The sequence below is a fragment of the Phoenix dactylifera genome, chromosome 17 (genome assembly GCF_009389715.1).
Source record: "Phoenix dactylifera cultivar Barhee BC4 chromosome 17, palm_55x_up_171113_PBpolish2nd_filt_p, whole genome shotgun sequence".
In the NCBI taxonomy this organism is placed as follows: domain Eukaryota; kingdom Viridiplantae; phylum Streptophyta; class Magnoliopsida; order Arecales; family Arecaceae; genus Phoenix; species Phoenix dactylifera.
This window is the reverse complement of record NC_052408.1, coordinates 9940604-9954185: the sequence shown is the minus strand read 5'-3', so window position 1 is coordinate 9954185 and position 13582 is coordinate 9940604. Positions and strand designations below refer to the sequence as shown.

General features: G+C 37.6%; 3 protein-coding genes across 3 annotated transcripts in view; all 3 read left to right on the top strand.

The window, feature by feature from the left end:
- The first annotated feature begins 2892 nt into the window (after positions 1 to 2892).
- Positions 2893 to 6758, top strand: LOC120104215 (mediator of RNA polymerase II transcription subunit 15a-like). Its single transcript, XM_039114955.1, has 3 exons — positions 2893 to 3178; positions 3850 to 3961; positions 5557 to 6758. Exons 1-3 carry the CDS (start codon positions 3048 to 3050, stop codon positions 5701 to 5703), a joined length of 390 nt encoding a protein of 129 aa, XP_038970883.1. The 5' UTR covers positions 2893 to 3047; the 3' UTR covers positions 5704 to 6758.
- LOC103723566 (mediator of RNA polymerase II transcription subunit 15a-like) overlaps positions 2893 to 13582 on the top strand; it is a 39134-nt gene continuing 28444 nt past the window's right edge. Inside the window, exon 1 of the mRNA XM_039114952.1 lies at positions 2893 to 2957. The gene's annotated coding sequence lies outside the window, so the exon portion shown is untranslated. The remainder of the gene's footprint in view (positions 2958 to 13582) is intronic.
- On the top strand, positions 5562 to 13211 carry LOC108511889 (mediator of RNA polymerase II transcription subunit 15a-like). Its single transcript, XM_017846752.3, has 5 exons — positions 5562 to 5668; positions 8695 to 9296; positions 10240 to 10310; positions 11914 to 11988; positions 12139 to 13211. The coding sequence occupies exons 2-5, from the start codon at positions 8825 to 8827 to the stop codon at positions 12352 to 12354; spliced, it is 834 nt and encodes a 277-aa protein (XP_017702241.2). The 5' UTR covers positions 5562 to 5668; positions 8695 to 8824; the 3' UTR covers positions 12355 to 13211.

Below are 13582 nucleotides of genomic sequence, written 5' to 3'. Positions count from 1 at the left end.
AGACTTGTTTTAAGCTGTGGACGGATCATGGTAAGTATATTTGGATAGCTAGTTTAGGCCAGTCAAACTGGAGGTGAAGCAAATATATTCGTCCACAAGGTGGATAGATCAGTCTCCTTGTTGTACATATTCATTCTCTTCCTAAAAAGGGCACTTGTATCTGTTTGTTTCCTCTTCATTCTCATTAATTTGAGTTGCTGGCTTTCGTGGAAGTAAGTTTTCTGACTTTATGATATTGCCAATCTCCACCGCTCATCGGCGGTCTCTTTCCGCGAACGTTCTCTGGCTGTCCCGTCTTCTCATTCCTTCCGCCTAGTTCTTTCTTTTATTTTTTTAGGTGATAAGCTATACAGCTAACGAAGACTCACTTCCAAATCCTTCTAATGTCTCTGGTAAAATTCGATCCTAACAATGAATTCACAAATATAAATTCGCACCCTTAATCGAGATCTCAAGAGGCTCTATTTTCCCTTTTTGGCCTGGCACGGCTATGAAAAATCGGACTCCTCTCTTGGACGTCAGAAATAGACTGCAAACATTATAGGGGTATAAATGGGCTGGATCCAAGGAAACAGGTTGGGTTGGAACCACTTATGATCCGGTCCGATCCTAGATGAGTTTGGGGGAGTCAACAGTGGATTGATAGAAACCTTGCCACTTGGATTGGTATTTCTATTGAATTTTTTTTTCTTTTTTATAAAATATGAAAATTTCATTTCCATAGAAAACTAGTTTTTTATTTTTTAAAAAAACTTCAACTAAATATAAAATATTTTTTATTTTTTGGTTGATTTTTTTTTTCTCCTTCGTCCTCCGCGAACCAAACTATTTCATAGAAAATATAGACCCCATCTATCAATGAACCTACCAAGGTAAATAGGGATTTTATCCGTCGATCCACCCTCAACCAATCTAGGAGCCATATCCGTCTTTACTTTATTTTAGAGGGATTTATGGGTTTTGCTTTTAGTTGCCTTGGAATCTTGTGCACGTGATGAGATTCGCAGCTAAAGCCCTGTTTGGGAGAATTGTTGGTAGTAGAGCTTTTGAAAGTAGAGCTGTTGAAAGTAGAGTTTTCTGAAGTAGAGTTTTTTATAAAAAGTTGTTTGTTGTTTGATAACTACATTTTTTAAATACTGTGATATGTTGGGTAAACAAACTGAGAAAGTACTTTTGTATGACAAAATTACCATAAAAAATATTACAGAGTATTATACAACAAAGCATACTAAAATATAGCATTTATTAATACATATATATATATATGATATAGTATAATATTACTGTAATGTAATATAATATTATTATAATATAGTACTATAATATTGTATACTATAGGATAATAATTTAATATAATATTAAATTATTTAACATAGCATATCAATGTATTATGATATAATATAATATGATATAATATTATATTTATAGTATAATACAACAATAAATGTATACAATATTATAATTATTAGTGTAAATTAATTTTTACCCTTCCGATGATCATTTATCTTTTTAAGAAATTATCTCTTTACTTAACTAATTGTAATGGTGACAAATTCACAGTACTTATCAATATCATAAAGATCAGATTATTTGCCACTCACTCATCATTTTTCTTTTTATTTATTTATTCATTCATTCGTATATATTTTTATTTATTTATGCATTTATTTATTATTTTATTCATTAAAATATATTTATTTATTATCTTATTTATTTATTTATTTATTCATTCATTCATTTATATACATATTTATTTATGCATTTATTTATTTATTTATTCATTTCTTTTCTTTTTTTTCTTCTCTTCTTTTTTTTCTTTCCTTTTCTTCTTTTTCTTTTCTTTTTCTTTTTTTCTCTTCTTCTCCTTCCTTCCTCTCCTCCCTTCTCCTTTCTTCTCCTCCCACGCGGCCGGCGGCACCGGAAGAGGGCCGAGTCGCGGCGGCCCTGGGAGGAGGCCGGGCCGTAGCCGGCGGCAATTTCGGCGGTCGCAACTAGCCCCTTGCGAAGTGTTCTCCTCCCGTGAGGCCGACGGTGCCGGAAAGGGGCCGAACCGTGGCGGACATGGGAGGGGGGCGGGTCGTAGCCGGCAGCGGCCACAGGAAGCGATAGGACGCCCCCTTCTTCTTCCTCTTCTTCGGCACCTCCTCACCGTGGGGGCGAGGACATCCATGGCGACCGACCTTCTTCTTCTTCGGCACCTCCCCACCATGGGGGCAAAGGCATGGAGGGCGGCTGGGGGGGGGGGGGGAGGGTGGGTGGGAGAGAAAGAGGTGGTGAGATGGAGTGTTTTGGAAGGAAAAAATGTTTTTTAAATAGGAGTATTTTGATAAAAAAAAACTTTTCGACAAAGCTCAAAACAACTTTTTCAGAAAGCTTCAAAATGAAGCTTTTGCCAAAAAAATTATTTTTAATTTTTTAAAAAAGCTAAAATAGCTTCTCGAAATTTTTACCAAACATCATTTTTTATCTAAAAGTGCTTTTGGACGGCCAAAAAGTACTTTTTAGCTCTTCATAAGCTTCTCCAAATGGGGCCTAAATAAATATGACTAGGGTTGTACACATGGCAGATAAATATCTTTATATAGTTATTTTTTCCTAATGACTAAAAAAAAGTATTTTGTATTAATATCAACATACATTAAGCAAATATAATTATTTATAATATTATTAATTTATTTATTAATTTAACAGACGTATTAGGTTAGTTTAAATTAGATAAAATTAGATATAATATGTGTTCGCCTATAGCGGGCGCCCCCATATTTTCTCGGTCTTGGCGGGAGGGGCCACGACCGAGCACGATATTATATATTATTATTATATCCATTAAGATGGACCGCGTCGTTGGAAACCCGGGAGGAGGCTTTCTTTACTCCAGCGAAGGGAATCTTCCCAGATTTGAACGCTCTATCCTCTCCCCCTCTTTCTTGCACCCTCTTTGGTCGATCCGCCGATGGGTTGTCTCATCCTCTCTCTCTCCGCCGCCGCCGCTGAGATCTCCGGGTGTTTATTTTCTGTTGGCCCTTTTAGCTTTTCGATCGCCGCCGATGGAGGGGAACAGCTGGAGGCCTGGCCAGGGGGAGCCCTCCACCGCTGACGCCACGGCCGGTGACGCCACGGCAGGCGACTGGCGGTGCCAGCTGCAGCACGATGCGCGGCAGAGGATCGTCAATAAGATGTGAGTGGATCTCGGACCCTTTTCTTGCCTCTTGCTTTTTAGGTTTTTAGATGAATCCGATACATGCGCGAGCGATGGATCCTTAATTTGACCGGTGGTTCTTAAATCTGGATATCTTGGTGTTTTCTTGGTCAAATTTTGTGGGTATGGGATGATTTGTTGGTTCCAGTGAGAAAATTTTGAATCTATTGCGATGCTTTGTTTTCTTTCCTTTTTTTTTTTATTTTGTGGTTCTTGTTTTCGGTATGCGTGATTAATTTCCGGAAATAGAAGAACCCAGACCCCATTAGTTGCTTCCGAAGTTTCCGTAATAGATGGAGGTGGTCGAGTTTTGGACTGTGGCTTGGGTACCAAGCCGCTTGGGAGGGAATCGATGAGGTCTTAGGTTTAATGCTGTCACTAAAAGAAGGGGATAAGATTGTAAGAAATAGAAGGGGAGGAATATTTTTTTGCCCTTGTCAAGAAAGATATCAAAATTTACGTTTCTTTATATTTTTAACTCGATAGGTTCGAAGGAATTCGTGGGTTCGAGCTTGTTCTTAGAGTAACCTTCCTTATACATGGATCAGTCCTCATCAACAATGTCTATGCAGGCACAAAGTTTTCCTATTTAATTGTTTCTTCATGAAATTCAACTCCATTGTCAATGACATTTATTGTATTTCTTGCAGAATGGACACTTTAAAGAGACATTTGCCTATTTCTGTGCCGGAAGGCTTAAATGAACTTCAGAAAATTGCTGTTCGATTTGAAGAGAAGATATATACTGCAGCTACAAGCCAGGTACATTCATTTACTTGAATCTTAAACTTCTCTCATGATTATTTTATGTTGCAAGATGGATTATTCATGCTATAAGCAATGAACCATCATTCTTTCTTAGCGACTGTTCCTACAAATTTAAAGTTACAACTGCAGCCTTGCTCTAGTGTACGTTCTGGAAAATGTCTTTTGTGTTCGGCCTGGGGGACACAACGGACGGCTGAAACTGGCTACTGTTTTGTCATCAAATGATTTTTGTATCCATGCACATGCAGATTCGTGAATTAAGGTGCTCCATTGGAATTCATATTTAGCTGATGAGGAAGTGAATCAAGTTACCCTTATCTGAATATGTTCATTTATTTACAATCCATAACAAGATAACAGTCATATGTGAATTGGTGAGATTGGTAGAATTGAAGATTTTTAGGAGCAAACCCTCACAATGAATTTGTTTGCCATTTGGAATTAAGTAATGAGAATTAACACTAATGATGTAGTGTAGTACAAAGATCAATAAAATTCTCATATTAAAATGTTTGAGATTTGTGGAATTGAAGTTGTTTAGCAGCAAGAACCCTCACAATGAATTGTTGGCCATTTGTAATTCGGTAGTGCGAATTACTACTAATGATGTACTATCGTACAAAGAATAATATGTTTGTTTGTGTACAATTCTCATCAAGATTTGTCATGTCAAAATCACCGAGATGGTGACGTTGCAGAATTTGGCCATTTGGAGCTGAGAAGTAGTGTGAGTTAATACTAATGATGTGGTGCAATAGCCAAAAAATGATTCTCCCCCTTTATTTTAAAAAATCTGTCGCTATATGTTATTTGTAAGTGGAAAGAGCTGAGGGAAAAGGTTGATTTGTCTTCCTTTTTCCATGGCTTCCTACATGTCTTTGGGAGCATGGGAGAGGGGTTGGTAAGAGATCGAAGGAAGTTCAATTGATCAAAGAAATATGAAAAAGCATGGTCTATGCTTATAAGTTGCATTGGTTAGGATCGTAGTCAAATCTCAATAAAAATGTATGTGGGGAGCTAGATTTTCTGTAAATTAATGAGTTGGTTGGCTATCACAATTTAGCATGCTGAGCGGCCAGTTATAGGAACTATTGTTACTTTGTCACTTGTCCGTAGTTACCTCAACTAGTGGAGAAAAAGAAGGAAAAAACTTACGTCCTGCAGGTCTTGCTGAACTTGCACGTATTTCTGCGACTTGAGCATGCTTATCTGATCTACTTGATGTTGGCAGCTGTCTGCTGTTTGCAAATCTTCCATATTGCAAATCATGCTGTTGATTTTCTTTGACTGTTATGTATTTGTTCGGCCAGGAATAGCAGGTTTAGATAATCAAATTCTGCTAGTTATAAAGACTTGATTTAAACTGTGGATGTATCATGGTAAGTATTTCGATAGCTAGTCTGGGCCGGTCAAACTGTAGGTGAAGCGAATATATTCATCCACAAGGTGGACAGATCAGTCTCCTTTTGTTGTACATATTCATTCTCTTCCTTAAAAAAAAAGGCTTAATCTGTGTTTCCTCTAATTCTCATTAATTTGAATTGTCAGTTCTCATGGGAAGTAATTTTTCTGACTTTCTGATATTGCAGTCTGATTATGTGAGGAAAATTTCTGTGAAATTGCTTTCGATGGAGACAAAGACTCAGCATACTCCTCCAATGCCGAACACCACCATTCCAAACCAAAATCCTACAGACCCAGGTATTGACATGATAGGACATATTGCTTTGTCTTAATGCAATGTCGTAAAAGATTTAAATTAGACATTCTGGGTATTGGAGAAATTGTTGTATGCTTGGCATCTAAAAGAAACTCACAGATACTGCTCTTTGTTTATTTTCACTTTTTATTTTGGTTTATAGACTATGTGAAGCAGATAAATGCTCTGAGCTTTTTCTACATGTAAAATATCATTTGGTGTTGCACCATGTACATTCTCTCCCTACCTTTCGTATAGTTTTATTTGGTCCCTTTTTTCTGTATAATTGGCGTCTATTGTTGTTTCTTAATATGTTTTTCTTATCGTTTTTAGTACTTGTCCTATGCATGTTATTTAATAGCTCGAATGGGTCAAAGTAGGACAATATTATGGAAACCTTGACCATATTGAACCTAACCCAGCATCATATGGGGATTCTTTGGTCCATGTACCCATTGACATGTTAACCGCCTTGACCGGCCAAACCCGTGCAACATGATGCATACCCAAACTAACTAAGACTTTTTTGACCACTCCTTGCAGCCATGGTATGTCGTACCATACCAAATCGGGCAGTACATAGTATACTGTACCGTACTGGTACATGGTGTGGAGGGTATACCGACACTCGATACGTTTAATCGATCTCGTATTGTACCATACCGATACAGTGATAGCATGACACTAGTACGGAGCTCGGTATCGAGACGGCGTACCTTACTTGCAACTCTTGATGCATCAAATTGAGGTGAATATTACAACTAATATTAAAAAAGCATCGATTGATCTCAAAGGCTTTTCACCTAGTTCAAGACTCAACCCGATCTAAGTAAAACTTTATTCTCATTGTGTGAGTACAGTCAAAACTTTGATCCGTATCTGACATGTTTAAAGTCCGGGTCAAAAAATTTGACCTATTACATAGCCCAAACTAAAGTCCTTGTCCTAAATATTACCTAAACAGGTGCAGGTCAGGTAGACTTTTGGTTTTCAGTCAATTTTTGCCACCCATTTTATAGGTATAAAAGCCTACCTTATTGGTTAGATATCATGAGTTTATGCATTTAGGTGCTTGCTTCCACTATTCATTCGGACTTAATGACAAAGTAGATGAATAAAAATAGAGTCTCCTGTATTGTTAAACTGCATAAATGGATCGACTTGCCGATAGCTTACAACCAAAGGAGTTCAATGGACTTGCCAAAACAAGTTTAACATATTACTTATTTTGCTTAAGTTGGTCGGGGGCATGTATGATATATGTCAAGCATTAATATTGAAAATATTGTTAGACACTTGAAGATTTGCAATTGACATGCTTTGATATCCTATGATCCCCTACCCTTTTTTAATTGTTTTAAATGCTTCTTTCTTGGAAATATACATGCTTTGACTTGACTTTTGTTTTTCTTTGACCAATCTTTTTAGCATCCTATGCCATTCCAAGGATGCATGATAAATAACTAATTAACATGTCGAGTACATGCATTAGTACGCTATCTAAAGAAATCTAGCATAAAAATTAACATGAATCAGCATTATGCTAGATTAAGTAAACAGTCACAAAGAAAGAATCTCAACTTCTAAAGCATCTATCGTAAGAAACTTTACCATTGCTTCTAAGAATAATAAGTGTGATTTACATGAATGAATGGTATGATGAGTGAATAAACAAAAGGGAACAAGGATAGTAAGTTATAAACTATGCGTACAAACTCAGCATTGTTACCAAATTACTAATAAATTAACTAAAAACAGGTCTTATTTGCGCTATAAATTATTTTTACTTTATGAAATCTGATTTAAATTAATAGTTTTAAAAAGCAACTGGCTTGGGCATGTGAAATTTTACTTGCCACAATATCTGATATTGAAACAAATGGATGTGGAGTTTTCATTAGCATATTTTGAGATTTATTACTTTTTTGATATAAAATCATTTTCCACAAAACACACCAATGTTGTTAATTTTCATGCAAAATTGCATGGAATTGTTGAAGAAGGTGCATATTTCTTTTCCTAGCAAACTATATCCACTTTTTGTATTTTCATGACAATACAAAAGTTCCAAAACATGGACAAACCAATTCTTATTTCGTTGCATGGACAATTCTTCCTCAAATCAAGGAATCCAATATAGGTAGGATATTGTTTGTCGTACCGGCCCGTACCGGATGGTACGAGGCATACCGTACCGTACTAGTTTGGTACCGGTATTCTGTATGGGTGACGTACCAACACTCAATACGCTAAAAAAACTCTATACCGTTCCGTACCGACATTTTGCTAGCGGTGCACCGGTACGGAGTTTAGTACTGAGACGGCGAACCTTGATGCTAATGTAGATCTGGGAGTGGTTTTGCTCCCATGTCTTGAAGCTTGTTGTGCAACCAAGAGGATAGGTTTTCTAACTACCAAGTATCAACCTCTTTAAGTTTTATGATAAGTCTCTTCCTTCTCTAAAGATGCGTAAACTAGGTACATCCTGTATTACATATGCTCTAGGGTGCTGGTGCATGCCTACACACTAGATCGTTTTAGTATCTAGGAATTTCTTCTTATGGACCCATGACTGCGTGTCATACCAATATCCAACTCCTGATATAGGCTACAACATATGCTCTGTTGGTGCGGTTACATAGGCTAAAACGAAGGGTCTGAGTAAGGGTATAACATTGATCGATGAGGTTGATGATAAGTGGAGAGCCAGTTGTAAAATGCTTTCTCACTTTGCTAAGTAATACTTTAATACTAGATCCAACTCCTGATGTGTGGCATAAAGCTTTGCTAAGGTAGGATAATTGCTCACATGATAAACTTTTATTCTTCATTGCTTTCAAAAATTCTGTCAACTACCAACCATCCTGGTATCTCTGTAACATTGGCAATCAAGGGCAACCATTAGCAATTCCTGTGGTTAAGCCGCCTGCAGCGAGGCAACCACTTTTACCACAAAACCTTCAAAATAACACGTCAACTTCTGTACAAAATTCTGCAAACCTACCTCCTGCTATATCATCTATCACAGTTCTCAGTCAGTCCAACATATCCAGTGTCGGCCAGACATCCAACCTGCAGAACATGCCTGGAAGAACTCTGTAAGTAATTCTGTAGGGCAAGGTGCAGCACCAGATATTTATGCCAATGCGCAAAGACAAATGCCGGGAAGGCAACACCAGCAACAAATGATTTCTCAACAGAAGCAGCAATTTCAGAATCAGCTTATTTACCACCAGCAGTTTCAACAACGGTTACTAAAACGGAAGTTGCAGCATCCTTCACTCTTGCAACCGCATTTGCAACAGCAGCAGCTGCAACAATCTCTGTTGCAGCCAACCCAACTGCAATCTTCTCAACAGTCTCTGATGCAAATGTCATCAGGTCTTCAGTCAGGTCAGTCCACTATTCAGCAGCCACAGCCTACAATGATGCAGTCAGCTGCGCAACCTGGCCTTCAACAGAATCAACTGAATTCAATCCAGCAATCAGTACCATCTTTGCTTCAGCAACATCCACAATCAGTTGCAAGACAGCAACAACATGTACAGCCTTCTATTCATCAACAAACACCTTCGCTTCAGCAGCAGCTAACTCGGGACTTCCATATTTTCCTGAAGCCTCATCGAGCTGGTAGCTTGTCTTCCCTTCCTCTCCTTTTTCACTACCTTGTATTTTTTACCTACTCCAGCTGTTTGTCTGTTTGTCGTGGGTCCACTGTTTGACTTTTAGCCTTTTTAACCTTGTTGCTGTCTGGTGTTTGGTTTGCTCCTGACTGTAACTGCATTTGTATCATTACTGTCTTTCTCCCTTAGGCTTTAAGTTTGTTAGTGCCAACAACTATGCTGTATGGTTGGTTGCTCTTCATTCATGCTGCAAAAGGTCATAAAATTAGGGGCCTCATTGATGAATTATTTCTTATTTCTTATTCATCTGCAATTTACGACACTGCCTATAATTGCCAGCCAACATAATCGATGATCCTCGAGGATTGGGAATGATGCATGTCTGGTTATTAATTACACTGCAGAAATCATATTTCCTGACACATGCCTGCTAGTTCTATTCAATTATGCAGGATTGCGCATTTTATGTGTGTCATTTTCTTTAAATCTCTTGTTCTTCAATCATGTCTTGTTCCTTGATGAGATACATTTTCTCTAAAAATAATTCATGATTTTAAAGAATCTCTGACAATACTTATGCCATGCTGAACAAACTGTCCACAAAATTGTGTAATGATCGGAAAAGGCTAGCATATCCATGATCTGATAAAGTGACAGGCTTACTTTAAGTATTTCACAAGGACTGAAGGTTATGGGTTCTTCATTTGTAAGTAATTGTATAGTAATGCTTATAGTTCCTCCATTGTTCCTTATACATGACAAAATATCATGCTAATTTGAAAAGCCTTAGGAAATTTTGGTTCATGTAAATAATTTCTTCATTTGTCTATGTTGATTCAATCCCACCACTTGAAAATTGAAAATGTTCTTGCCAAATGATTGAGTTATAAGCCAAATTTCCATTTTCAGTTTAATCCCTCTTGATTTAGGAATTCTCTTTTCTTTTGCAGCATCAGTGGATTCAACAGCTCAGACAGGACATGCGGGTGTTTCTGATTTGCCGGAGGAGATCTATCAAAAGGTAACATCAAAACAACTAAAGTCTTCACACTCTTTTATGTAATTTTTGACATAACCTACATTTTTCCCAAATTCTGTAGCTGAAAGTTCGATCAATACCTTTGCGGTCATTCAAGTGGCTCAAATTGAGGAGATATTATACCGTACACCACATGCACCATGCCCGCGGTGCACCACAGGAACAATCTGAGACGAGGTGGGGGGCAGCAATCTGAGACGAGCACATGATGAGTGGGGCCACAGGAACGAGATGAGGTGATTGGCGTGGTGCGCCGCCATGTGGTGCACGTGGTGTAGGATATAATTTCTCCAATTTGAGGGCCAAATCAGCACCAACCATCCACAGTTTGAATAGACTATTTTTTTTCTTAAGTGGTAATATATGTTGTCAGCTCATATAGAGGCTAGAAAGAGAGGCTAATATTTACGTGTTTAATTACTTTACTAGCATAAAGCTCTACTGATTTTGAATAAACACCTGAGATCTCCATATCACATTATAGTAAGTAAACCAAACAAATTCCCTTAAACTTCTCATATTGGCCCTTATCTCTGGAAATGAAGTTTTTAAGATTCTGACTACCTTGCTCTGTGATGTATGCTATAATATTGGAACTCATGAAGAACATGGCTTTGTTGAACAACTACTTTTTATAGCCCTTTAATTATTGTAGCCCTGCTTGGAATGTTATTATCACTGACATTCGTTTCTTTCACGTAATGTTAGTCTAGCTTCTACCCTATGCTTGGAGAATAATTACTTGAAAATTGAAATTCTTTTGTCAGCTCATAACATCAGTAGCACTTTCCTGTACTCTCATCTATTCTACCGTTAAATTGAAACTCCAGAGTACTCCATCTATGAAGCTCCAGTTCATATAGCTCCATTTCTTATTTTCTAAAATGTCCTTTATGTTGTTTCTTTCGAGATTTCAAGCACTAGGACGTCGCATGAGAAATTATTCTAGTGCTGGTACTCGAAGGTGCTGCATGTCTCTGTGCCTGTCGCACCTCAATGCCAGGATCAAAATCGAAACTCTCTTTACAGGATTCCTGTTCATCCAAACACGTGCATGGCACATGCATCATATTACTATAATTTACAGGATGGCTCGAAAGAAAAGTTGATGGTGGGCCATGCATGGGTTTTGTCGAGGATTTTGAGTCAAAAGACTTGCAAGAAAAAATTAGGATGAGCATGATAAGATAATAATTGTTTGGGAGAAAAGTTGGGAGGGAAATCTATAAGCCCTGAGGTCGAAAAATATTATGAGCAGAAAAGTTGTAATGCATATTTAATATTTTCTGTTAGTTCAGATTATGTTTTCTGATAACAAAATAGTGGCATCACATGTTCTTAGACCCAGTACACACATTATTGTATCTTCATTGATAACATGCATTGAAGGAAATCGCATTTCTCAATGTCGATATAAATTGATACATCTTATCATGTGTTCTTTTGCTAATGAATTTTATGTGCTGGTGACAAACCATTGGGTACAATAGTGCTATAGCTTCTACAATTAGAATACAAGTTACATCTATAAATGTTCCTGTGAAGCTTTAGCATTAATATTTTGATTATATTTTATTGATGACAGATAAAATCCATGAGGGATATGTACTTTGCAGACATCAATGAGCTTTACCGAAGGATTGCTTTGAAGTTCCAGCAGGTTCTAATATCTCTTGTGAATTTGTTGCACAGAGTTTAGATTTTTCTTTAAAAGATTAATAGAAGAAGTCTTGTATTGAAAACTAACTTCTGCTAACCTTTCGAATCGTTGATAACTGATGTATCTCTCTTGGTATTTTAATGTCTGCAGCATGATGCTTTCATACCACCTGCAAAGCCATCAGAACAGTATGAAAAAATGAAAAACTTTAAGATGATGTTAGAGCGTACTTTAGCGTTTCTACAGATCTCAAAGAATAATATTCAACCTGGTTTGAAGGAAAGAATTCCTCTGTATGAGAAACAAATTGTTAATATTCTAACTTCAAATAAGAAGAAAGTTGTACCTTCACAATCTCAGGGATAACAACAATTCCAGCATCCTGGTGGACTTACTCACTCCAGGCCGCAGCAACAACCATCCCTAATTTCTCAGCTGCAGCAGCATGACAATCACCCAAACCAGGTGCAACAAATGAATTTGCAAGGTTCAGCAACTTCAATGCAGCCATCTGCTGTGACCGGCATGCAACATGTATCCATGCCTTCAACAATGAACTTTGGGGTTCCAACAACACAGCAGAATTTCACAAATGCATTACAGCCTGATGCTAATCTGGATTCAGTTCAGGGCAGTTCGTTTAATTCATTGCAGCAGGGTGCTATGGGCTCCATGCCACAAAGTGGTGTGGGATCTGTACCAAATACCATCAATGCACCTCAACAGACCAATGCCAATACCCTATCAAACAGCTCTATGAATACATTACAACCTAATGCTAGTCTTGTGCAACCAAGTTCTAACACAGTACAGCAGCACTATTTGAAGCAGCAACAGCAGGATCAACAACAGCAATTGATGCAAAGTCAGCAAATGAAGCAGCAATTACAACAGCGACATGTGCAACCAATGCTTCAGCATCAGCAAAAGCAGCAATTACTGCAGTCGCAGCAATTAAAAGAGGCACTTGTATCTGTTTGTTTCCTCTTCATTCTCATTATTTTGAGTTGCTGGCTTTGATGGAAGTAAGTTTTCTGACTTTATGATACTGTAGGCTGATTATCTGAGGAAAATTTGTCAGAAAATACTTTCTATCGAGACAAAGGCTTTAATCCCCCTTTTCTTGTTTTATGTACAAGAAAAGGCTCCTATTCCTGTATCATTTCTCTGTATGACTTTTATATGATTTTCTCCAATGTGTTGTGCCAAGAGAGCATTCAAGAGATTCCTTTTTTAAACCTGCTTCCATTTGGAGTTAGATAAATAAAAACAGTACGTATCATCAATTTGTAATCCCGCTGTTGGTTGTAAGAAAACTTTGATAGTGTAAGAAGAATTCAGAGATGTCAGGTGCATAATTTTGCTTTTCTATCATTGTTTTTTGACTTGTGAGTTCCTAGAGCTCAAGAACGAGATTAGGAAGGACAGAAGTTCAGTTGATGCATGGCATGAAAATAGTGATGTAGCCATTAGCCTACCATGTGCATTGGCCGTGCAAAATAATCCTTTAGGTCCATGCATGTTTTAAACTTGTCTACACTGCAGAATAAAATATGGTGCATTTACGCCAACCGGACGTGTGCAGAGGATCTTT